General features: G+C 44.9%; 2 protein-coding genes across 2 annotated transcripts; one reads left to right on the top strand and one right to left on the bottom strand.

Moving 5' to 3' along the window:
* Positions 1-9,233: 9,233 nt before the first annotated feature.
* TSN (translin) lies at positions 9,234-16,778 on the bottom strand. Its single transcript, XM_054381135.1, has 6 exons — positions 16,713-16,778; positions 16,539-16,632; positions 11,670-11,766; positions 10,744-10,859; positions 10,014-10,093; positions 9,234-9,669 (listed from the first exon to the last, which is right to left on the bottom strand). Exons 1-6 carry the CDS (start codon positions 16,776-16,778, stop codon positions 9,433-9,435), a joined length of 690 nt encoding a protein of 229 aa, XP_054237110.1. The 3' UTR covers positions 9,234-9,432.
* NIFK (nucleolar protein interacting with the FHA domain of MKI67) lies at positions 16,777-22,610 on the top strand. The gene is made up of 7 exons (XM_054381244.1): positions 16,777-16,912; positions 16,961-17,340; positions 17,426-17,551; positions 19,129-19,237; positions 19,919-20,130; positions 20,817-20,897; positions 22,074-22,610. The coding sequence occupies exons 1-7, from the start codon at positions 16,777-16,779 to the stop codon at positions 22,248-22,250; spliced, it is 1,221 nt and encodes a 406-aa protein (XP_054237219.1). The 3' UTR covers positions 22,251-22,610.
* The last annotated feature ends 2,987 nt before the right edge of the window (positions 22,611-25,597 follow it).

Here is a 25,597-nt window from a genome sequence, read left to right as displayed (position 1 = left end):
AGATGGAAGAGGTTTTCACCATTGACTATGTTTCATCAGCATTAGGTAAAGTCAGGATCAAAATTAGGTACAGGATTATGCAACAGGGGAGAAAAGCTGGAGAAAGTTATGTTTTCCCCCACTACTCCTAAGGACTATATTTCATTATTCACCTCTGTATAGGTGTCAAAATACTTGTTTAAAAAGAAAGGTCTTTTATCTTTAACCAAATAAAGTAGGTATCGATTTGCTCAGATTCAACTGCATGCACACAGAAAAAAAAAAAAGGCAAACAGGAGTAAAAGAAGTTCTTGCTTTCTGACACATACACCAAACTATGTGTAGAGCCTGTGGAAGAGCACTATACCCCCACTGAAAGTCTGTTATTTAACTGACTTAGGGACTCAAACATAACACTGCATCTGAAACATCTCAGAAGTGTGTGTAAATACAGCTCTGCTACCACAAATAGTGAACTATAATTGCAATTATTTAAATGATGTAATCTAGTGTATTTCAAAATCTAACTGAAAGGAAGAATTTACATTGTACTGTAGAGTAACATAAAAGGTTTTAATAATTATGTTTCAATGACTTCAAGTGGATATTTTTTAATAGTTGTAACGTGGAAGAGATATTTCATTCAGTGTGAGTGGCATTCAGGTGAACAATGTGCCTATGCCTGTTCTTTGGATCTCCTGAACAGAATTCAGGGCTACTCCTAATAAGACTGGGAAAATGGTTCAAGCCCACTGTCTTAATGAGGCTAGACAATAATAGACTGGCACAAAAATCTTATGATCTGGCCTCAGTCCTGCCTGTGCAGGTCAGGCTCCAGCACACCAGACCTGAGAGCCAAAACTGAGGCCACAAAACACTCCCCCATAAGGTCCATCCTCTCTCAGCTCTGCAGCAGGAAAATGACTTAAAGCTGAACAATGGTAAAAAAGGCAAATACAGTTTAACCTTTTCAGCCTGACGTTACCACTGACCATGGCCTTGCGATTACAAGACCAGCAAAATGTCATGCTGTGACTTACACAGGAAAGGCCGGATTACAGCCCTGGAGGCTGAATTAAAGCAGCCTGTATTTTGGTTGGTGGATCTTTGAAAACAGCCTGTAAATGTTCTTTCAGACCCCAGGGTAAAGACAAAGCCAATCAGTGTTGTTCACTCCCAACAAAACATTTCTGAATTGCATAAGGAAGCCTGTTTGTGTATTTCTCCAGTAATCAACCAGCAGGCAGACAGAGGCTACCTTCATACAGGTAGCTCTTATCTTGTAAGTCACCACTGACCCAATGGCTGATCAGTCCTCCAAACTATGCCCAGTGCTTTGTCCTCTTGCCACAGCTGCTGGGGCTTGTTACACTGCTCCAAGAACTGAGGCAGACATGAGCAATGAGATGTGTGTTAGTTACTGGCTATATTCTCTCTTCATCTCAGGCATCCATCCTTTTAGTGCTTCATTTTGTCCCTGAGGAAATGGGTGTTGCTCTGTCATTGGAGGCTTTACAAACACATACCCAAGACATGAGGGTAGCAGCACACAACTGAGCGCTATAGTGAGCAATAGCTGGCAAAACACTTGTTGGGGCAGCATCTGGACTCTGTTAGGTGAGCTGGAATTATATTCAGCCATTTCTGCTTTTTAGACAAGAAATTGTTCCCCCAAAATATGTACTGAACAGCCAGTGAGGAGCATGAGCTTTTTGTTTGTGTTTTGTTTTTCACATAGATGGATGCCTAAGCAGAGCACCTGCTGGAAGATTTCTGTTGCACTGTCATGATGGATCTGCATCTATGAACCTTCAAGCCCCATTAATCTAACATGCAAAAAACAACAGCTTGTAGCATCTTTTTGTCTCCCAGGATCAAAATAGTGCTACCTTCTCTTCACTACATCCGGTGGCAGTTATGATTTGGGAAGCCATAAGTACAGTAAGACTAATAGCTTAATTTATCCAAACAGCAGGTGGCTTCCACACTCACAGAAAGCTACTGCTTTCTAGAAAGTTTTCCATTACTTTCCAGCATAGTTCTCCACACCAATTCATGCTCAAAACCAGCCACAGACTGTTGTCCAGCCATATCTTTAAATCAAGATAACTTCAGTCACCCTGGCTGTTCAAAAAGGTTAGGGAACAGTAAGTACATGTAAAAGGTCTGATATTTAGCATCCATCTTGTGTTTGGGTGATTGTTCATTTTGTCAGATTCAGGGTGTTTCTAGATATCAGAGGAAACACCTGCCTGCCAGGCTCCCAGTAATCATTGCCTATTTCCTCTGAACCAGGCAAACTCCCCAAAAGAAGGTCCAGAAATAATCACCAGGTATTTGAGTTATGAGCAGGACGTGTACTTAGTATAGTAGCCCTGTCCTAAAAAACCTGCAGCCAGGGAACAGTATAAGATGCGGCTAGTAGGTCGAGGGAGGTTCTCCTTCCCCTCTACTCTGCCCCAGTGAGGCCACATCTGGAGTATTGTGTCCAGTTCTGGGCCCCTCAGTTCAAGAAGGACCTCAGGGAACTGCTTGAAAGAGTCCAACGCAGAGCCACAAAAATGATTAAGGGAGTGGAACATCTTCCTTATGAGGAGAGACTGAGGGAACTGGGGCTCTTTAGCTTGGAGGAGACTAAGGGGTGACCTCATTCATGTTTATAAATATATAAAGGGCGAGTGCCAAGAGGATGGAGGGGGGCTCTTCTTGGTGATGCCCAGTGACAGGACCAGGGGCAATAGGTGGAAGATGAGGGATAGGAAGTTCCATGTAAACACGAGGAAAAATTTTTTTCACTGTGAGGGTGACAGAACACTGGAACAGGCTGCCCAGGGAGGTTGTGGAGTCTCCCTCCCTTGGAGATATTCAAAACCCACATGGATGCTTTCCTGTGTGACCTGCTCTAGGTGACCCTGTCTTGGACGGGGGGTTGGATGAGATGATATTTTGAGGTCCCTTCCAGCCCCTGACATTCTGTGATTCTGTGAAGCTCCTTGATGTGGGACAGCCTGCTCTGTGAAGCGACAGCCTGATTGTTGAACCTGTCAAACCAGACAGAGGTTGTGCTTCCAGTGTTATTTATCTTTTATGTATCTGCTGCATGCTCGGCTGCTTGCCTGCTTTCAAATTACAGGTGCTGAAAGGGAAGGCGAGCACAGAACTCTCTCTGTGGCCCTGTGAGAGCTCGTGCTGTGGAGTGAGCCAGCACAGGAAGGACAAGGAGTATCGGCACCCTGACAAGGCAGTAGGTTTCCATAATCCTCAGGCACCTTTCTGAACTGGATGATCCCTCTCTGAGGAAGTTCCAGGTCTGTCAGTATCACATGTACACATCTTACTTGGCAACCCCACAGATTACTTGTGCTGTATTTTTCCATTTCTGATTAACAAACCTGACAAAATGTTATTATAACCCAGAGTACTTTGGAACAGGGTTGTCTGCAAGCCAAGAAGACAATTATTTGTTCCAAACTGGCTGCCCTAGGGCACTACAGGCCTCTCATTGTCATGACTGACAATAGTAAGATTACTTTTTCAAGATTTCTGCCCACTGAACTTACCTGGCTAGTACAAGCAGACCTCTCTGGAAGTACTATGTTGGGGGAAAACACAAAACACTGCATTTAGAGCCCCCCCCCCGTGGGATCAGGACCCAAGAAAAGAGGGAACAGCCACTTTGAGACAGCAGGCTAGGTGGACAGCCTGAAAAACAACATGGGGAGATGAAGAGCAAATACTTAAAGAGGGCAGAGACTTCTGCTTTGGTGAACAGAGATCTTTTTCATGGTGTTCTTGTATGTTCTGCTTGGCATTAGTAGAAGTAAGGAGACAGAGAAGGGGCATTCAGCATGTGTCTCTGCTATATGATCACACATCTGAAAGGGAGCACTAACGTTGGTGTGACATTAAGAAGCTATTGTAGCTGTCACTGGAGACTGAGAGATTGACCTCAGCACATCCCAGATCCTGAAAAAAACTCCAAGATCATCTCAGATCTCCTGCCTTGGGGAACTTCAGTCATGTGCATCTATTACAGAACTAAAGTCCCAGGAAGGCAGGTCTCCAGAAGGAGATTCTTCACTCTCTTGTTTGTCCCTGACATTCTGAAAGGGAAGATAATTCAAGTCTTCTAGCACCATGTCAACGATACACCTCCAAGGCTCACAGATAAAGCAGCTGTAATAATTCTTTAGTGATCAACCTTGTCTCCTCTTAAATGTATTCTGGGGAACTAGATGAGATTCAGCTAGAATTAGGCTGCCATTCTCCAGCTTGAAACTGGAAAAACATGAAACCAAAAGCAATGGAGGAAAACATCCTCCTGCCAGCAATCAGATAAATCTTCAAAGATCTCACTGTCATTGTTGAGTGACCCTCTATCACTACAGTGGAGTATGATGGAGCAAAATGTCTTACTGATCAGGCAGACAAATCAGGGTGCTGCAGAATGCCAAGGTGACTGAAGACAGGTAAAAGCAATTAAAACAATAATTAAAAAATAAAAATCAAAGTTTTGACGGTAACCCTGAACAGTCCGAAAAATCCAAGCAAATGCCAAGGACACTCAGAAAAGATCACATCTCCCTCAGGAAACTGAATGTGGTCCCCAAGGGAAACCTTATCACAACATGTATGGAAAAGCTGAGTGATAGGAACATAGTGAGTCCTCTTCGAAAGAGTGAAGAACCCCAAGAAGGAATTGGAACACAGGCAGATCATCCTTCAGCATCAGTCTGCCCAGGCTTGACTGGGAGCAGTTACGTGCTGGAAAAAGTTGAAAAGCCAGCATTAGGCTCTAGATCCTTTAGCAGGGATGAGTGTAATGGTAATTTGCAACTCTCCAGCTCAAATCCTGTCCCAGCATGATCTCCACCAGCAGGGGCTTTGCCTCCCTGAGAAATGATCTCATCTGCAGGTGAGAAGAACCAGACTACAAATGGCCCTCCCCAGGAAAGTGCAGGTGAAGGAACCCTTTTTAAGCAGTGGTGGAGTCCCAGGTGAGTTTGAACACTTTCCTCCTAGCACAGGGATTTGTGGTGCCAGAATCCCTGGGAGGACCCCCATCAGAGAGATGTCTGGGTGTTGTGAGGAGGGATGGCATATCAGAGTGGGAAGCCTGGAAATCACAAGAATGCAAGAGCAGATCCCACAACCAATGCCTGGAGTAACCAAACATGCAAAGAACACAAGGCCTTTGTAGCTCTGGAGTGTTTCATAGGGGTGGTAATCTCAGGCTTTTCGTTCCATTTGGGCTTTCTGCAGTTCCTATTGAAGGCTCCAACAGGCAGCAGTGGTCATCAAACTTCACAGAAGCCTATAAAAGCTGCCCAGGGCCCCAGTGCAGACTCAGAGGCAGCTAGACAGCTTTCCCTATCTGGATGGGAGCAAGCAGACTCCCTGGAAAGCAGAGAGCAGACAGCAGGGCTCAGACTCTTGCATTTTCCCCAAGAGAAGCAGGACAGAGTGCCTGTGAACAAGCATTCAGACCAGGAGTGTATTCCCCCATTTTTCAAGAAAGGGCTGGTTTTAAGAAAATAATTTTTTTCCCTTGGGTGGAACAATTGTTCAGTGATGGCTAACCAGTGCAAACCAGAAGTGCCCTAGTTTGAAGTGACAAGCAGAGAAATCTGCAAGGAGATACCCATCTTCAAGTAATTCACACCTGACCCACAGCACATATAGAGGAGATGACAGACTGCAAAGGACTATTCCTTTCAAAAACCAAACACTTGTTTAATGACTCTAGCCTGAGTTCAGCAGGCAGGGGGCTCTGGACAGCCCCTACACATGCTGCAGTATAGTTGCACTGCAGCACAGAGCACCAAACAGTACTTTAACAAGGAAAGACAGACTGCTGAGGAGTGATGGGTCAATATCCACACACAGACCCCAGGAGCCATCAATGCTCCCTTTCTCCTCTCCTTAATTGCCTCGGTATGATGACCTTACTGGCTGAAAAATGCTAGGGAGGCTCTATAGCACAGAAGTCATCACTTTGCAGGGAAGTTAAGGCAAATTAATTACCCAAAAAGAAAATCCTCAGTAATCCTGCACAGTGGGGAGCAGGTGAATTGCTGCAAGAAAAATCAGCCAGTTTACCACATAGCATTACAGCTCAGGGTACACAAACCTGGCACTGCGGGGAGAGGAAGAAGCCTCCCTCCACACACTGGCACAGTGTGTGCAGGACTGGACTGGGAGCAAACGCTGATGAAAAATAAAGGCTGTTTCAGCTAGATCTGTTCCCTGATACAGTTCACTGCACAAAGAGGTGTGCTGGCACTAGAAAAGGGCAGTCTGGAGGTGATAACGTGTGCTTTAACAAGGGCCTGCTTAAAGAAGTGGCTGGACTCTGGCTGCAGTTAATCAATTCCAGCAGACAGAGCCCTGTTCAACAGCCAGCCCAAGGTCTGCCCTGCATCCTGTGCCACAGAGCTCTGGTCACCCCTGTTTCCTGAATGGTTTCAGGTCAGCACTTCCATTGATCTGCAGGGGTGGAACAGGCAGTGCTATAAATAAAGAGCAGCTAATCAACTATTTAAGTGCCTTTTTTACTGAAATAAAACGCACAGAAATGACATCAGGACGGGGGAAAACAACAACCAAACCAATGAGTGAATACAATGACGATCCAAGAGCACTCCCTGGAACACACTTCAGGCTGAAGTGTCTCAGAGAACAGCTGTGCTGGCTGTTGAGTCAGACTTGCCAGTGCTCCTGCATTGACTCACTCTTCCAACTGCCAGCACTCACTGCGCAGCCCATTCAGTACCAACAGGAGTTATTTGTTCACAATTCAAGTGCATCTGATTCATCATGAACCATCAAGCTTCTGCAGTCCTCAGAGCTCCATTTCTCACTGCCATTCCCCGCTGGCTAACCTGCTCCCTGGGAAAGGGAAGGGGCAGAGAAGAGACCATCCCTACTCAAGTCTTCTGGGTCTTTCCTTCTGCTCTCTGCTCCCAGCTGTGAGTCAGAAACACAACTTACCATTTAGGAACAGAGTAATGTGCAAATTCACAATTGAGGCCACAAGGTCCTACAGGTTGCCTCTGCACAGAAGAAGCCCTGCTGCAGCACAGGGACAAAGTTTGCTGTTTTCCCTTTCCCAGACTCAGAGGAAGATGCTAGGCTTTCCAAAAACCTAGGAATGGGAAGGAATGAGGTGTGAGGTGCTTGCTAAACACGCTTCAGGAACACAACACTGCAGTGTCTCTTTCTCAAGCACTTGCTCTTCCAGTTGTCCCTCCCACAGTATCTGCTGCACTTGTGATGCAGCACTGATCTCCACCAGTTCTTGGAAACTATGCAAGATGCAAGAGCTGGCAGATCTAGCATCTACTGAAAAGCTGTGTTAGGCACATAGGATCCCAAGTCAGGAAGCAGACCTATTGTGTGACCAGATGCAAGTGGAGCTCCTGGGACACAAGCCAGGACAAAGCCTTAACTAACACCTGCCCTGGAACCAGAAACCTGCCCTGCCACATGGCCTTGTGTTCCAACCCCACATGCCAGGAGTCCTCCAAGTTGAGAAACATCTGCCTGATGCTCAGGAAACCTTTCTCTAAGTCTCCTGTTCCCACACACTTCCTGTGTGACCTTGGTCTGCATGGCTGTCTCAGAGCCTTAGGGTGTTGTTTTACCACTCTGGTTTTGGCAGTAGAACTGGTTTAAGCACCTTCCTTCCTCCCACCTCCACAAGGCTGAAGTGAGAAAGAAGCACACAGTGGCACAGAGCAAGAACAAAGAACTACTTTGAAAGCTGGTCTCCTAGCTGTGGGGCTCAGGACCTTACACCCTCATTCAGCTGCAAGAGAGGGGTACTACCACCTCCCTGTGTGACATAAGATACAAAGGATGAGGACAAACAATTACGAGATGCTCTGAAGGTGAACCTTGCCATATCCTGGATTTGGTAGTGATAGACTCCTCCCCACCTCTCCTGTTTTACTTGGTGAAATAGGACAAAAATGAAAAAGAAGCCTATGAAACCTGTTTGCAGCCTGACTTAGGCCAAGAGTGCACCACCAAACCACATACAAAGGGAGGAATTTTACTGGTGCCCAAGGACAGCTGAGGGCTGAACTTTGGTATTTCAGAGTAGGCTCCCATGAACGGAACCAAGTAACAACAGATAATCAGACACAGGCAGAGTAAAATGGCCAAATTCAAAGAGCAGCTTTTATTGGCCAAAATAACCAAGAAACCATTTTCTTCCAATAAACAAAACCAAACCCTAACTGAAACAATGGTAAATCGTTGCCAACAAAATGAAATACTAACAAGTCCCACACAGACTTGAGTGCTTGTGTTCATCCTCCGGACATATCCCTCCTCCTAAGGAAGTTAGTTTTTCTCCTTAACCCTCTTGCACCACCAGAGGTAGAGAAATGGCAATATTCAAAGTGATTTAGGAGAAGAGAGCACACTGTGGAGAAGGAGTCTGTCCATTTACACAGAAGAGGCTGCTGGTGTTTGCAAACATCTTACATGCAAAGTATCTGAAACTAGTGATTTCCCCTGTTCTGAAGGTACAAACATTTTACTGCAGGAATTGTAATTATGGTGTGGGATTTTTTTTAATCCCAGGACACAGATGAAGTTGTGCCCTATACAGATTGTTAAAACTGAGATGCTACCTGCAGTTTGTCAGCTAACTCTTGGTAGTTAAAAAATAAACATTGGTTACATTGAGTTCTCCAGGCAAATGATCATATTAAAACTCAGCATTTACTCGTGCCAGTAAAACAAATACCAGCCACTGAAAACGGATGTTTGACAAAATCTTGATCTCCGTGGGGAAGAGAAAGGTAGAGAGAAAGGGGGAGAGAGGAAAGATGTGCTCAGGTGTACTAGACCAGTTCTAACAGAGAAATTCTCAGACTATTTTCACTGATTTCTCAGTTAAGGGGGTACATTAACAGAAACCACTGCAAAAGATCTGATTAATAAACAGTTATGCAAATCCATTCAATTTACTGATGTAAGTGAAAATTTAAGAAACAAAAGAAAAAAAAAGGATAGATATTTACACACTGTGTCTTCCAAATCATCACATGAATCTGCACTGAGGTGCGTCCTGTGCATGAATTGAAGGGGGTATGAGCAGAGACAGCTGGAGCACATCCCTGCCAGGGCAGTGAAGGAACACTACAGACCTAACGAGAACTTCAGCTCATGGGAGTTACTGAGTACTACAGGTACAGAGCACAGAATGGCACCGTGTGTTCTGACAGAGGAGTCCCACTGGAAACAGAGCCTCCTGCCCTAATCTAGACATGGTTTTACAAAACATTTTGAAGGTCTACACCCGTACTACACCTTTTGTAAGAAAATAGAGCAGCTTTCAGCTGCAGTTCTTCTAAACTACTGTAGGAAGGCCTCGCTAGCATGCTTCCTAAATTGGCAACCATCTGAGGTAATCGATGATGTTGTCGTTGAAACGAGCATCCTTCACTTCTCTCCACCTGCTTCAGCTGTTACCTCCTTATTGAGTCCTCTGATGGACAAGTCGTAAACCACTTCCTCAATTTTCTTGACGTCATACTTCAGGCCATCGTAACGTTTCCTCAGGGAGTCGTTCTTCAGGTTGAGGAGGCGGAAGCCGGAATCCAGCTCGTTGATGAAAGTTGAGATGCGGAGAGGGCGAGAATAGTCACCAGCTGTGACACTATTCACTGCCAGCCTGGCCTAGGACAGGAGGATACACAGCACAACATCACCAGAGGAACCCACCCAAATCCCATCAGCTGCTTTACAACATGAAGCACTTCTGTTCCAGGTAGCCAGATTACATAGACTTAGATCTACTTTTTAGTTGACCATAACCCTGGATTTTCAATCAAGTGACTAGTGTAAATCTTAACATTTCAGTGAGGAACAGCTCTGGTGTATACAGAGGCAGTTTGCTGGAAGTTCAGACCATGGTGTTGTGTATCATAACTCCCAGGAACAACTTTGGAAGGTTACAAAAATATATTGGTTATTTTTTAGGTCAGTTTCAACCCCAATACATGCTTTAACCTTTTCCTTACCAGTTCACTGGCGAGAGTCAATATGCCAGAAAGATAGTCCTCAATGTCCAGGTGAAAGCCCCGCTCTCGATCAGCTTCAACTAAGATGAAAAGCAGAGTGGTAATGAAGCGACCAGCAAGTCAAAATTGCCTTTGTGTACTGGAGCTAATTTGAAATGCCAAGTTTATGAAATAGTATTGCAAAATAGAAGTCAGCCTTTTCCTGTATGTGATACAATGACTGCCTTTCCTCAGCGTTCTGATTTAGCATCTTGTGCATCCTCAACTGGACATGCAAGAGGTTGTGACTGAGATAATAAGAACAACTGAATTTACATCGACAGACAGGACAGGGGCCTGCAGTCATTTCCTAGAAAAATATTTTCCTGATTTTTCACAAATCCCTTGCTCTGGGAAGACATAATTCTCTTACAGCATAGGAATTGAACCTTTTTTCATACTTTCTAAACACCAAACCAAAAAGTGAGCAAAATAAGATCTCATCGTTGTTTTGGTAGATTTGCACAATTTGTATTAGCCATCTTCGCTGATGAATTTAGTAGCAAATACTTTGGTTCACATTCGGTTTGCTGATTTCCACCTTCTAAAAGAATTTGTGTGTTATATAAAAGGAATCAAATACCAGATAAATTTTGGAACTTATTTCTCAGGAAGAAAAGAAATTCTGCTGTCTCCCTGTACTGCTGAAAGCATTACAAGCTTCTCCTCTTCAGTTACAACACAGACTTACTCCCAAGTATTTCTGCAACAGCTTCTCGGGTCACTAACGCTTCTGATTCCAAGTAGACTACAAATGCTGCCAGAAACACCAACCGCTGCAGTACAAACCTCCAGTGCTCATGAAATCTGTTGAAGAAAGCCACAAGTTAAGGTATAAATAAGTAAAACCTGCTACTGGAGGGGCAGACAAGAAGCACACATTATGCATACATTGTGTTTTCCACATTTACACATAGCACTTTGCAGTGTTTTTTGCTAATCAAAATGACCCCAGCTTAAATTCATTTCCTTGGTACTCCAGAACTTCACCCCCAAGATAACATGCTGGTCGTGTGCTTGCAGCTTGCACACACCTACTCAGTCATGGGGTTTCTCAAGTTGTGATGCCCACAAGACAACCAGGGCTTTTCCTCCCATCTTCCCTCAGCAGATCTGAGCTGACAAGATTCTTGTTCTTTGAAATGTTATTGCTAGACACTGTCCCCTTCTGGCAGCAACAAAACACAGAAGTGACAACTTCATTTAGTACCTGCAGTATCAAACCAGCCATTTCATGACAGATTTAGAGCTGCCTTTTCAGAAATGCCCCAAACCAAATAACTTAACTGAAATCAATGGAGCAGCAAATGCTCTGCTCCTAGAAACAAGGGCAGTGCCAACAGAACACCAGTTCCTTACATTTTCCCTTTTTTTTTAAGAAAGAAAAATAATTAAATGGTGGATATTTTTGGTGAAAAGTTACAAACAGAGAATTTGAGCAAAAGCATTTTTAAATCTATGTTGATAAAAACACCACACTTCTCTACCATGATTTACTTTTTAAACAGAAAAAAGCTTTCGGCCCATAAACCTTTAAGTCATTCTTCCAAAGTAATAATGCCAAACGTGCCCAGGGAATTCCCATATCCATGTCTGGCCATGTGTGATCCTGCACACCTGTAATACTGATCAGCAGGAAATTTGGTCTTCAGAGATTCCATCTGTGTTCTCACTGTGCTGAAGTGTTCACGAGCCTTCTGACATTTCTTTGGTACTGAAAAAGAAACAGAGCAACCCTCAGCACTTGGCAGAGAGCAGGGTTTCCTAAACTCAGAGTTTTCTGGTGGAGACAGTGCTAGTTATGCTCCTTTGCTGTCCAAGGATGTCTATTGGCATGTGAATCAGTCTAAGAAATTGTCAAACCATGAGTCACATGGGTAGAGGAGAAATATTCTAGACTCCTATGCTGTCTAACCTGCTCTAGGCCTTAGTTTCAAACCTGAGCTAAGATGAGATGGCCCAGTGTTAAATATTTAAGAATCACCGCTAATCATAACTAATTAGTGCTGCTATAAAACTTATGTCATGGATGAAGAACCCATTCTGCAATAGGTACTGACAAGAAAACACTGTAAAGGTCACATAGCCTACAGTCCAAGAAGGAATAGAGACAGAGAGAGGCAGGAATGGAAGAACAGAGAGTTGATGTGTTCCTCTGAGGAATGAACCTACGAGCAAAGGAGCCCGGCGATGTGCTGAGCAGGGCAATAACCAAGCAGTGCTGAAGGAGAGGTGACAAGTAGAGATAGAGAAAGGCTGAAAAAGGTGTAAGACCTCTCTCCCCAGGGAGGTGGTAGAATCCCTGTCCTTGGAGGTGTTTGGAGATGTGGTGCTACACAACATGGTTTAGCACCAGACTTGGTAGTTAGAGAATGGTTGGACTTGATGATCTTAAAGGTCTTTTCCAACCAAAGTGATTCTGTGAGGCAGCAGAGGGGCGATTTCATTTGAGGCTCTGTACATATGAAAGAGCTGAGACTCTGGCTGGGAGGCAAGGGAGGCCAGTGGCACAGTTAAAGCCTCAGGCAACAAGCCCAGCCATGCAGCAGCACCACGGGTAGCACTGCAGGAGAAAGGACACAGCAGTGATCAGCTGTGAGCTGATAATGAGATGTTTTTAGCTTTAGCTGTGTGGCTGGAGTGAGAGAAAGGGGCAGCCAGTTGGGCTGTACAGGTATAAAGAATCAGGATGGTCTTTGGAGTGTTCTGAAGGAGTGGTTTAGAAAAAAACTAGCAGTGACCAGATCAAAAGCAACAGAACAGTGCTGCACATAGCAGCTGGCCCCAAAGAAAGCACACACACCAAGCAGTGCCACCCAACAACTCGTACAAAGGACAAGCAACTTTCCTTTCTTCACTTCAACATCTTAGAATTTTTTTTCTTGTTGGTCAGAGGTAGGTTAGATGAGGTATAACATCCCTTCAGGAAACTGCATTTCCTGCTTTCAGGTTCCAGCCTATGCACTGTATGTCACCATACTCCTGCAGAGAAATGGTCTCTTGTTCATGTACCACCCACTGCCACCTCCCGTTGGCTGGTATGAGTTACAGCCATGCTGCACCTGCACTACCAGGGCCCAACAGAACTGATCAGACCAGTACTTAACTGCAGGCTTCTCAGAAATCCTGGTCACCACCCAAGGAAAGCAGAAGATCAACATGACAGCCACTCCTGCATCTTGATGTCTAGAAGCTGTGATTATTTAAACAAGATCCACAGAAGCTAAATCTGAAGCTGTGATGAATGATTCTTATCAAACAAGCCCTACCAGGCATCACTTATGTGTGTTTAGAAAACTTTTTTCAATTAATAAAACATTATTTCTGCTGGAAAAAACGGGGAGGGAGGGATGGTAACTTTAAAAGCTTTAGGAAGCAGAAGGTAAAAGTGTTTCATGTAGCAGCCACAACAAAGAAATGTATGAAGCTCACTAACAGCTACCCTTTGAACACCGTCCTCAAACTATGGTCTGACTCAGGCATGCAAGCTGTCACATGGGAGCTGGGGACAGGATAAGCAATAAATTTGCATTTTGGCTCCTTCCAAAGGAATCTGTGACAAAACCAACCAATAGTTAAAGTTTCAGATAACAGCACCCAACGATGCACACTAAACCTCCCAACTTCAAACTATCCTCATTCATCCTTGCATATCACCACAGATGTTTTGCTAAACCAAACACAATGCTTTTCACAAGACATACCAAGACTTCCAGCCTCCAAAGACCCCACCTGTCACTCAGGCATGCCAACTGTAGCACACACTAAACAGCTTTCTGAGCAGTTCTCAAACTCCATTTTTGACAGGGAGCAGAGGGAGCTGAGAGAAAGATCCTCTAACCCTGGCCTGGAAGCTACTGGCCTGAGGCTTTGTTGGTTTTCCTTCCCTTCCCCATAGCTGAATAGTGACTGACAGTGCTTACCCCACAGCTAAACAGTGTCTTATTCTCAGTACGAGACCACAGAGAAGTTGGCACCATGAAACAGCTGCTGTCTTTGGGTAGGTGGCTGTCCCATGGTAAAAGTGGTTAGATGAAAAACTCCACGAGAACAGGTTTAGCCAAGAGGTACTTTAAGTTCCCAGAAAACAGAGGAAAGGTGTTATACAAGCTAATGCTCTAAACACCACTGGCTGGTACAGCAAACCACCCCGTACCAAGCTTCCAGCCATCCTCTAGTTCTGTTAACAGAGCTCACACCACCCCTCACACTTCTCTTTCTCAGGATGGATTGCTCAGCCTGCTGCAAATCCTTCCCCTGCTTTCACTGGCTCTTTGTTATCTCCTTGAGCTTTTATCCATCTGCCTCAACTGATGAAGCAAGAACAACTACAAAGGATCAACCATTTGTGGAAGACAGAAAGTAATCTCCCACTTAGTTTGGCACAAGGGATGGGGCACAACAAGCAATACAGCTTCTGTTGGCAGCAACACTAGCCTAAGCCATCCACCACAACATAGCTGCAGTCACCAAGCATCATTAGTTACTCTGTCATCTGTGAACTTAATCAATAGTATTTTCATTTGTTTACTAATTAGTAAATAGTTTACGTATTTTTAAACATTTTTATAGTTCAATACAGTTCATTAATAGTTCTAATAGTTTTGCTTAAATCTTGGAAAAAATAAATACAAGGCTAAAAAAATCTTGATGCTACACAGTCTAGTCAGGATTCTGATGCAATGAATAATCCTCTCTTCCAGAGTTACAGGAGTCATCATGTACTCCTTTTTAATCTACTAAGGGTGAATCATTCTAGTTCATTAGTAAAAATGCAGTACTGACTCAACAAATGAGATGCTGTAGTAAGCCAAACAGCTATTTCAGCACACAGCACTGCAGAACTACAACCATTATCAAATAAAACTGCAATCTCAGTGTGTGACATCTGACAAGTGCTATTTATTCCCCTAACAATCTTTCTGTTAATTTCCATTATTCTGCCATAAATCTTTATTAACCTAGAGGTTTATTGACTTTATTATGTGTGTAATTGATGACAAGCTGACAGGTCTATGATCATGAGTTAACTCCTAACCTATTTAGCATGTAATCATTGTCTCTGATATTACAAGAATTATAAGATGATCTTTTTTCCTGTCTTTTTTTTTTCAAACTACTATTTCAGATCTCTTCTCAGACTCTGCAAGTTCCAGGCCCAGCTCTCTTCCAGAATTAAGAATCAAGTGCAAATATACTGAGCCAGACACAGGTCTCTACTGTTAAATGCTAGAAAGCAACACTTGAAATTGATACCCACGCAAAACAACTGTCACAACATCCACGGGTTTGCTCAGCTTAGAAGAGTAAGTATATGCTTGTGTAAATTAACCAACTAGCTGTTCTAGCTTTTTGCACTGCCAGATCACCTAAGTAGGTGGCAGTTACACTTGCAAGCACTGGACAAACCTCAGGTGTTGTATGTTGCTAAACACGTCTCCCTCAGATGCCAGAGACATCCCAACCCTCCAGCTCCAGGGTGCTGATGAACATCACCAGCCTGATAATCACCAGTTTGCTCTGCAGGTAAATGAAATACCACCTGGTAATTTAGTCTTCTATTCACCTTCAGAGAGCAGCCTGCCAGGTTTCTCCCCAGTTTTCTCTCAAGGCTTTCCAGGAAAATCAGAATGGTTACTTCTTCTCAGGAGCTGACCAGTTTACTACAGTAGCTTCACCAGCAAGTCTAGTAATAGGAATGGGGGAGGAGAAAGAGCACATTTGGCATCTAGGTCTGTAGTGCTGTTCTCACACACTGGAGGAAATGAGTTTGCCCAGAAACATTATGTCAAACATCTTAAACCAATTTGGACTGAAAGCAAGGAACCACGCTAGGCTACAACCCAAACCTCAAAAATAGCAGAACACTTCTAGTTGCCTTTCAAATTTACGTCAAGGACTGCTCCTGCTTTATCACCCTTTTGTAAGTTCCCTTTATGTTCCTACACACAGAGACAGTCTTGCACAAAATAAAGTCCGGCCTTCCCACACCATCCTGAACTCCCTGCAGAGCATTCAGGATCACAGTTTTTGTGGCTGTGAGATAAAGAGGTGAGGAAGGGATACAAATGCAAAGCTCTGCCCAGCACGCAATGGTAGAATCAGCACAATATAAAACTCTACACGCATGCCACTTAAGAGGGAAAATTGTAAGCCAATCTGACAACCCAGAAAGTGAACATCAATAAAAATAATGCACTCTTCTGCACTCAGGCAGTGTATCACCAAGCTGACAAAGGGAGAAAGGGAAAGAAGGGCTTTTTCTGAGGATGAATAGCAGCTTATCTGGCCTGAAACATCCCAGCTGTACGCCCCCCGAGCAGCAGCCTGAGAGTAGCTCTTGCAGGACACGCCAGGAGCGCCCACGGGAGGCTGAAGCCTGGAAAAGCAGCGTCTGCGACCAAGGGAACCGCGTAGCCCGAGGGTCCCCGCACCCACAGCCGGCTTTTCCCCGGAAGGTGGAGCGGGTGGTAGGGCAGAACTCACTGTCCTGGAAGCCGGCTCCCTGGTGCACGCCCTGCAGCAGCGTGAGGATCTCTCGGGCCGTCTGCTCCAGCACCTGTACCACCTTCCGGATCTCCTGCGGACACACGGCGCAGTTAGGCCAGGCCCCGCGCCCCGGCTCTAGCTCTGCCCCAGCCCGCCCGGCCCCGCGCTCACCTCGCGGATGTCCTGGTCGGCCGTGAGGACGCCCTGCAGCGCAATGAACATGTCGCTGACCGACATGGTGCCCACTGCCACCTCCCGCCTGTGGGACCTCCCGCGCCCGAAGGGGTCCTTCTGCACGGACGGCGCCGGGCCGCCCCGCGCACTGCCTGAGCGGTCGGAGGAGCCAGGAAGTGGCAGAAGGAGCGGTGCGGGTGGGTGTCTGCAGTAAGCTTGCTCGCGCTTCAGGGTCCCCGTCCCAGTGAGGTGGGCCCGGCCCCAAGGCGACCGCCGCCCCGCCGGGCCACGCCAGGGCCCCGCTGCCTGGCGACAGCACCGCGTTGCTACGCGACGTCGTCCGAGCTGGTTCGCTCGGCAGCGCCGCGCCCCGTTGCTAGGAGACGGCACATGGCCGCTCCGCGCCTGCGGGCTCCGGCCGCCGCACGACACCGCGTGCGAAGGAGGCGAGTACTTCCGGCGGGGGGAGGGCAGCATGGCGGCCGTGACGGGGGCTGCAGAGGTGGCCGAGCCCGTACCTGTGCGGACACCTGCGTCAGCGTCGTTTCTGGCCTTGGAGCCACGGCTGCAGCACGAGTTCCAGCAAAAGGTGCAGCAGCAGGGCCGCAAGAAGCGAGGGACTAAGGTGAGTGGGACTCTATGGCGAGGTGGGGGTGGCCTGTCCCGGCCTGGTCCAGCATGTCCTTATGCGGCTGCTTTGTGCCCCGCAGGAGGAGTTGACGCCGGGCGTAGTGTACGTGGGACACCTCCCGCGGGGGCTCTGCGAGCCGCAGATCCGGGAGTACTTCGAGCAGTTCGGGACGGTGACGCGACTTAGGCTCTCGAGGAGTAAGAAGGTAAAAGGTCTGCGCCGGCGCCACCCGACCCCTGGGTCTGTGCTCTTCGCTGACATAGGCGCTTCTCAGCTTCCCGAGGCTCTTCCTGCCGTTACTGCTCGTGAAGGGCCTGCCTGTGTTCTTGCCCGTTTGCCTGATGTTGTGCTTTCGGTGTGTTCTACGTGGAAAACTAAGCTGCAGTTTCACGAGTGGGCAGAAGGGGGCTTGTCCTACCAATGATATTTCCAAAACAAGTTATTGGGCTGATAGCTTACGAGGCGTTGTCGCTAGGGTTAACTGGACCATGACTTTAAACGTCCCCTTCAACCTAAACTAGTCTGCAAGTAGGCAGTGATGGTTAATGTAACCTCTTTTTTTTTTTCCCCAAAAAGAAATATGCTTATGTGAGAAGTGTTGCAGAATACACAACTTAAAGGTAGAATGTGAAATGTCATGAAAGAGTCTCTGATTTACTTTTCTTTGTTGTTTTGTACTCAGTAAGTCCAGCTTCTCCTCATTTCTAGATTTATTGCCACATATAATGTTGCTGTGTAAGCTTGTTAACAATAGAACACCATTGCAGGCCAGCTTTTAAATTTTTTTTCTTTTAAGAAATAGCTATTAGTGAGCCCTTTCTAATATGCAAACATATACTTGCAAATAATGTCCTATCAGTTTAGAACTGAACTTACTGCTTTTTATTGTTTCACTGAACTTTTATGAAATTACCTGTGTTTAGCTGGGAATGGGTGTCTGTGTTTAACCTGTACCTGGGGCTGAACTATAGCAGTTACTCTATCACCTAATGATTCCTTTAAAGCAGAGAAGGAAAATCAGGAAAAGGTGAGGACATCTATGGGTTGAAATGAAAAAGGATTTAACAAAAGCTGCAAAAATAAGACCGCTATAAAGTATACAAAATTATACTCAGTCTGATGAATATACAGCAGTCATAATGAAGAAGAAATCAGGCCTCATGGTGAGCAAGCCCCTGCAGGGATGGAGAGAAGAAAGAGCCTCTGTTCCTAGCAATCTTTCTCCCTTGTAATGAGTTCATGGTATGGGAGACACCTGTAAGCCAGCCTGGGTCAGCTGCCCTGGCTGACTCCAAACTGCTAATGGCCTGAATCCCATGGCTGGCCTGTGATTCTGTCCCAGCAAAACCAAGACAATGGACTATGACTTAGGACACATAAAATCACAGAATGGTTTGAGTTGGAAGGGGCCTTTAAAAGGTCACCTAGTCCAGCTGTCTTGCAGTCAGTAGGGACATCTTCAACTGGATCAGGTTGCTCAGACCTTGAATGTTTCCAGGAATGTGTCCTTGCTGGACAACCTGGGTGGTGTCTCACCACCCTCAGTGTAAAAAATGTCTTCTCTCTAGTCTAAATCTCCCTCTTTTAGTTTATAACTATCACCCCATGTCCCATTGCAACAGGCTGTGCTAAAATGTATGTCTCCATCTGTCTTACAGGCCCCTTTAAGTACTGAAGGGCTGCAATAAGGTCTCCTGGAGCCTTCTCTTCTCCACAGTAATTTTAACATAGTCTTCAGGTATCAAAGCATTGATTCAGATTTCTTTCTGTTGTTGCTTGCAGACGGGAGGTAGCAAAGGCTACGGATTCATTGAGTTTGAGTCTGATGATGTGGCTAAGATTGTTGCAGACACGATGAACAACTACCTGTTTTCTGAAAGGCTTCTGAAGTGTAAGTATAAGCTGAAATGCAAGTTCTCTAACGTGCAAAGAACATTCATAGGGTTTTGTGAGGATTTTTTTAATCTTGGAGAATCTTGCTGTTTTTTTAAATGAAGTTTTGTCCAGAAAGGATTTTCTGTGGGAATGAGCTTTTCTTGCTTTGCTGTTCATGTGTAAACAACATCCCCAGCACTTTTTTGTTCACTACTACAGTTTTAGCTTTAGGCAGATAATCTTCACTGTGAAATCATGTGATATAAAGTCTCAGGGAACAGTGGAGTTTGCTGTAGAGACCCCTCCTTTAATATGGAAATTTCGTCTTATGTAACTGTTGCACCTGCTGTCTGTGTAGTTAACCAGAAATAGCTCTCTATGTCTAAAACTTTAATGAAATGAGCAAGTTTCTCTGGGGTGGGGACAATAACACTTTTCTGAAGGATTGGAGATGTGCATCAACTTTTGAAAAACAAGTTTTTCTGTTTTCTAGGTGGAACTGAAAAAGGGTTCTCTTCATCCATCCATTACCAGTTCTCTTACCAAGGAGTGTTTTTTTACTTCCCATTTTGTCTGTTCATAAAATGCTGCACTAGTGCTGTGCTGCAGTGGGGCATGATGTTTAAATGAGAACTGAAGAGCGTTTGGTGAGAGGTGTAGCTCTGCTGTAACTCAATGTTACATGTTCATGGTACAGGTCAGTTCATGTCTCCTGAAAGAGTCCACGAAAACCTCTTCAAAAACAGTAACAAAGTGTTTCTGAAGCCCTCTCAGCCAGCAGTCAGGCGGTACAATAAGGTTCGTTCACTGGTGCAGAAGGCAAAGATGACAAAGCGACTGCTACGAAAGGAGAGGCTTCTACGGAAAAGGCTGGCTGAGAAGGGACTCGACTATGACTTCCCAGGATTTGTAAGTTTGGTGTCGTTACGATGACCGTTTTATGCAAAACGTGATTCTAAGGTTGTGCTGAACACAAGGAAATTGTGTGTCTTCTGTGGAACTGGTGAAAGAGCTGCAGCACCAGGGAGACTTCTTTGCATTAAGAACTGTAGAGAAGCTCCTGGAAACTTGTGTTGTGCTGTTACAGGGTTGTACTCTGTGCATGTGTGGGTTTACTTTTAGACAAGTAAAGAAATAGCAGCAAAGTGAAGACATTTCCTTTTCTTCCATTACTATAAATCACTAGGTAGTTTTCCTATCTGTCTGTAGATGACAGAACAGTGACAGGGCTTAGCCCAAGCCCTGTGGGAGGCTTTGGCCGGGTAAGTGTTTTGAGGGCAGGTCCCAGACTACAGCTTTCATCCCTACACCCTGTCTGTGCTAATGAAGCATATTGCTGATTTGCTGAGGGCTTGGTGCAGTACTTGAATTTTAGCCATGCGGTTTAATGGAATATTTTTTTCAAACAGCAGCTCTTTTTACATTGCTTTGGGTAGTTTTATTCAAACCAGATCACCTCTGTGGCTCTATAAGTTACTAATTCAAACTTCAATGATTTTGTAGTTTAGAAGCAGAGAAACCTATAGACTGTTAAGAGACTTCATCTCCCCACAAGGAAGCTTGTAGTGATCTGTCTGATCTGTCTTGCTTCCTAGGCTGCACAGGAGCTTCCCACAAAGAGAATTAAAGTTAAAACACCCAAGAAGTCAAAACTGAACGTTTCTTTGAGCAGCCAGGTAAGGCTTGAACAGTCCTGGTGGTGCCCAGCACCACACTTCTTTCACACTGAGGCAGATGTTTCAAGTCTGCAACTGGTTTCTTCATACTAATTTTAACATTTCAGTTGAACATCAGGTTCAACTAAAACCCTGGGCATTGTTTGCTTTAGAGATTTCTTTTACCAAAAGTAGCTCATTTGAGATATTTTAACACTCTTCAACAGAGGAGGGTGGATGAATCCTCTCAGTTCTTTCTCCTGTGGAAGTATTTAACAGCAAGGCTTCAGCGTCCAGGCACTGGTGTGTCTGCTCTCAGCCTTTTCTCTTCAGCGCTGACTTGAAACAGGAGAAACACAGAGTACTGGGGACAGTCACTCTCTCTGTCTCCTACATCTATGCTTCAGACCCATATGAAATGATCTCCTCACTGTTGTCCTTATGCACTGTGCTACGTTATCCTATTGGCCTGTTTGAGAAAGAAGAAATTGAACTGTTGATAGTTTAGTGCTGTACTGTCTCTCCTCCATGCTGTCCAGCCATGGTACTCCCATAGTAGCAATAGGATGAAAGGGAAGCTCGGGTCATCAGAACTGAGATTTGAGGCACTGACAGTCTTAAAAGCGTGTAAGATGTTAATGTTTCTCTTTTGTTTCATCACCAATCCAAGTTTAGCTTTGTTTTTTTAACATTACTGGATTTACTTGTGAATAACTGGGACAGAGCTCATTGTGAGGAAGAAAGGATAAACTCGTACATTCAGTCAGCTTATTTCTGAGAGCGCGCTGAGATAATGAAGCTGGGATATTGCAGCTCTGCTGTGAGCTTGAATGTGGCATTTCTGTGTGCCAGTCTCAAATATACTCCCTCACAGCCACCCCCATTCTTTTCCTCTTGGCTTTCTTCATGTTTTGAGTCAGGAAATAATAAAGTTTAGAAAGCAAATGTGCATAATGACATGTTAGAAAGTGTGAATTAATTTGCATTTGCCTTTCACATAGTCTTTTGAAGATGACACTTTTGTCTGAAGAAATATTGTCTACAAAAACAAATAGTTATAAAAAGAAAGCAGTTTTCCCTACCATGTGGAACTTCTAATGGAGAGCTGGAATGAGGTGCTTTATGGCACCACAGAGGCAGTGACAACTTCCTCTGGCAGATGCTTTGCAATGAATTGTGTTTTTCCAATCCCCTCAGGATCCTACTCCAGTCTGTACTCCAACAGTGCTCGAGCGCCGGAAAGCTGGCCAGGTGGACGATGACACAGAGGACAATGAAATAACTCTCAGACTGCCCCCTGCCAGCGTTAAGAAAGCTGTGCAGAGACAAAAGAAGCAGCCAAGAAAAAGACCAAACCTGAAGAAACCGACGTAAAATTTTGACTGTAGCCATGTTTTTTCCTCAGCTCAAAAAGTGGCAAGGTGGAACTTGTTGTGGTTCTGCTGCCCTGGCTTGATTTGCCTTGACTAGGCTGTTTCAGTCTATCCTAGGCAAGGAATCTCTTTGCAATCCCCTCTTAACCCCACCCTGTTTAACCATCGGGACCTGCAGCCTTCTGCCTTTGAAGATACTCTTGACTTTGTGCTCACAGGTGCCTGTGCTGTGAAACACCTACAGTTATGTCACAATCTTAATTCTGTAACTTGTCTCTAGCACTCAGTGCTTTGAAAGAAAGCATTAGGCTGTGCATTCAGTACTTGCTGATGCAGGTAGTGTCTTACACCTATAATTCATGTCAGGTTATAAAAAAAAAAAAATTACATTTTTCGTCTGTTAACTGTTGGTGGTGTTTCTTTTGTTGTCGGTGTTTCAGGTGAGTTCTCACATACTATTACAAATAGAGGAGGAGGGATTTTTTTCTCCAGGAAGACATACCTTGAATTTCTTCTGTTTGTTATCAGTCAAGATCTGCCTGTACTGTCCAGGGCAGAGGCAGAATGCTACACTTCCAGAGCACTGTTCTCAGAGTGAGCAAGGCTCTTTTTATCACCTGAAAATAAAATCAAGAATTATTCCAATGTAACCTGTCATAGCTGACTGCAGATACACAGTCTGGTTTGAAAATACAATTTGACAGTGCAATTAGAATTTGGATCTTGCAAATCTAAGATCAGCATAAATTCCAGTTGGGCATGTACTTAGCTGTGGTCTTTTACTGTTTGAGATGAAACAGTCTTTACTGCTTTACTGTTGGCTGTAGTTCAGGCTTGGCAGCAAATTTCAGAAGGAAGCCCCAGGTGATCATAACCAGCTGCTTGGGTAGGTGACTGGCACTAATTCCTTGTCTATTTTAAGACTTGGACTCCTGGAAGAGCAGGAGAAATCAACCTGGTTAATTCTGCCCTGATCACTTGAATAAGCATGTGAAGGTAATGACATTCTCTTAGTGACTCAAATTGGATCATTCTCCTTTGTTGTTCTAAACTGCTGGAGAATGCACTTGGATGAGTGGGTCTTTATATCACATACAGGCATGCTGAGGAAATCTGTTAATCTGGTGGTCACTGATAGTCCTTGCCTTTTAGTAGCAGCTTTACTGCATGCATCTGCAGGCTTTCTCCTCTGTGCGTTGTGTGCGTGTTAAACGGGCAGTGTTTACACCTCAGACCTGTGGAAAACTCATCTTTGGTTAAGGTCTGATATAAACATGGTCATACTACAGCTAAGCAATTTCTGCAACTAACTGACTTGCAGCGCTGAAAATTTTCAGCATTGACTTACAGCTGGAAGCAGCAGAAGAAAAGCAAAATGTATTTGCCCAGAATGGACAGTTTTCTTTTAAAATCCATATTCCTAACTGTGTTATGCAAATAAAGATGGCTGTTGGGTCAAGATGAACTAGAAATGTGGCTGGATTTCCTTCTGTCTGGAGCTGTCTCTTGGGCAGTCTGACAGTGGGGGGCAGCAGTGTATTGGGGACACAGGCCACCGTCTGACAAAGGCGGCTCAAGATTTTCTGGGAAATGATCTCCTGGATTTACAAAGAAACCTGTCTAGTCTTGGCAGTTCAGAGTGGCTGGCTGCAGTGGTGTGACTAACCCATCCCTAACGTGATTTAAGAATATGGGAGAAACCTGGTGTAGATCTTAATGAAATATGCCCATTTTTTTGGTGCTGTCACAAATGTTCCTTCCAAGACTGTTGAGGTCAAGTTGCTCTTAAGAAACTTAGTTTATCTAGAGAAACCTATCCTGTGCAGTTCCATGTTTACTGAAGCCTCATCAGCTCCCTTCCTCTGCTTCCCATTCTAACCCCCTTGGCCTGTGTTTTGAACCTGGAGTTGCTTTCTTACTTTGGTTCTGTTACTGTACTCCTCTGTGCCCAGTGTTCTGCCTGTGTCTGTCTGCTGCTTTCTGCCATGCTTGGTTTCTTTTCATACTGGATATTGTGCCTGGGGTGTCCTGTTCAGCTGTGTGAGCTTCCACAGGGACTTAGGCTTCTACAGATCTCTTTAAAAGGTTTGTGTCTTAACCTAGCAACCTGGGTGCTGCACTCCCTCCATATCTGTGTGGCAGTGCATGCCTTGATGGGAAGACGTTCAAGAAAGCTGTGGTTACAATAACGTTTGCTTCCTGCTGTAACTTGCCTTTCCTTTCCTTTTGTTTATTGGTCTTCCTTCAATTGAAATCAGCTTAGGTGGCAAATCTGAAAAATAAGGAAACAACATTCTGTGCTCTCTGAGTAAAGCACAACAATACCCAGGCTGTAGCAAGGAACTCTCAGCAGCTTTTCTTGGTGATAGTTTCTGTTTTTAGGCTGCCTGTGTTATTAATACACTGCTGTCCTGGGAGATGCACATAAGCAGAAATTTGGAGACCTGATACTTGCTAAACATAGTTTCCATAGCAAGTGGACAGACGTGCTGTGTCATGAGTTATGCCTCAGTCTTTGCACTGAGTTTTTATTTCTCAGCTCTCCAGTTGGTTGTTCATTCATCTTAGATAAACACAAACCTCCTGGCCACAGATTTTAAGGCAGGCTGTGAGGTGTTTTTACTGGGATGTTGGAAGTGTTGGGGCTTTGGTTTCAAGGCATAACTTGCAAGCTCTGCCTTTCTGTAATGAGTCACTTTTGTGGAGCAGGTTTCTTGAACACTTACAGCTGTAGTACCATTTTCATTCTTCAGAAATGCTCAGGTCCTAGTGAAGACTGCTAATTCACACTTGTTTATTCCAGTTTCTCTGCCTTGCAGGAAGGGGAGCTGGACTTAGGAGTGCACAGCATTTCCCATGAAATACATGAAGCACTGGAAGAGAAATGGGGCGGGGAGAAGAGCAGGACTGGCTGCAAAACGGGGGGAGAAAGGAATGATGAAGCCAGTGCTTACCTCTAGAGAAAAAAATGTTGCTGAATTTGTCAGTGTTAGACTGCTCAAAAGTAAAGCTGGAGTTTGATGTCTTTCTTACTTCTTTTGCCTGTTAGATGTGCCCAGGCTACACAGTGTTTCAGGAGTGTGCTCCAAACCATGGTCCAAGTGCTGGTGCTTGCTCATGAGACCTGAATGGAGGAGGAGAGCAGGCTGGGCAAGTGATGCTTGCTCTTACCAGTAACAAGCCTGTTTGCTTGCATACCTGGCTTTTAAATGGCTGCAGCCCCAAGGAACAAGGCAAAACCCATCTGCAGCTAGCTCCTTGTACAAGGGAGGGTTTGTGCATGGCTCTGAGGGGTGACATCCTTTCCTCTCCAAGTAAAAGCACCAACGAGGCAGGGAGTAGGTCTAG

This window comes from Indicator indicator, chromosome 5 (assembly GCF_027791375.1).
Source record: "Indicator indicator isolate 239-I01 chromosome 5, UM_Iind_1.1, whole genome shotgun sequence".
Classification (NCBI taxonomy): Eukaryota; Metazoa; Chordata; class Aves; order Piciformes; family Indicatoridae; genus Indicator; species Indicator indicator.
This window is presented reverse-complemented; position numbering and strand designations above follow the sequence as displayed.

Coding starts and splice junctions, on each gene's coding strand:
- NIFK (XM_054381244.1), top strand. CDS start 16,777: ATGGTGCCCACTGCCACCTCCCGCCTGTGGGACCTCCCGCGCCCGAAG. Junction 16,913..16,960: donor TGGCAGAAGGAGCGGTGCGG/GTGGGTGTCTGC, acceptor TCCCCGTCCCAG/TGAGGTGGGCCCGGCCCCAA. Junction 17,552..19,128: donor GGCTCTCGAGGAGTAAGAAG/GTAAAAGGTCTG, acceptor TGTTGCTTGCAG/ACGGGAGGTAGCAAAGGCTA.
- TSN (XM_054381135.1), bottom strand. CDS start 16,778: ATGTCGGTCAGCGACATGTTCATTGCGCTGCAGGGCGTCCTCACGGCC. Junction 11,767..16,538: donor GGGAGCCGGCTTCCAGGACA/GTGAGTTCTGCC, acceptor TTTCTTTTTCAG/TACCAAAGAAATGTCAGAAG. Junction 9,670..10,013: donor TGACTCTCGCCAGTGAACTG/GTAAGGAAAAGG, acceptor CTCCTGTCCTAG/GCCAGGCTGGCAGTGAATAG.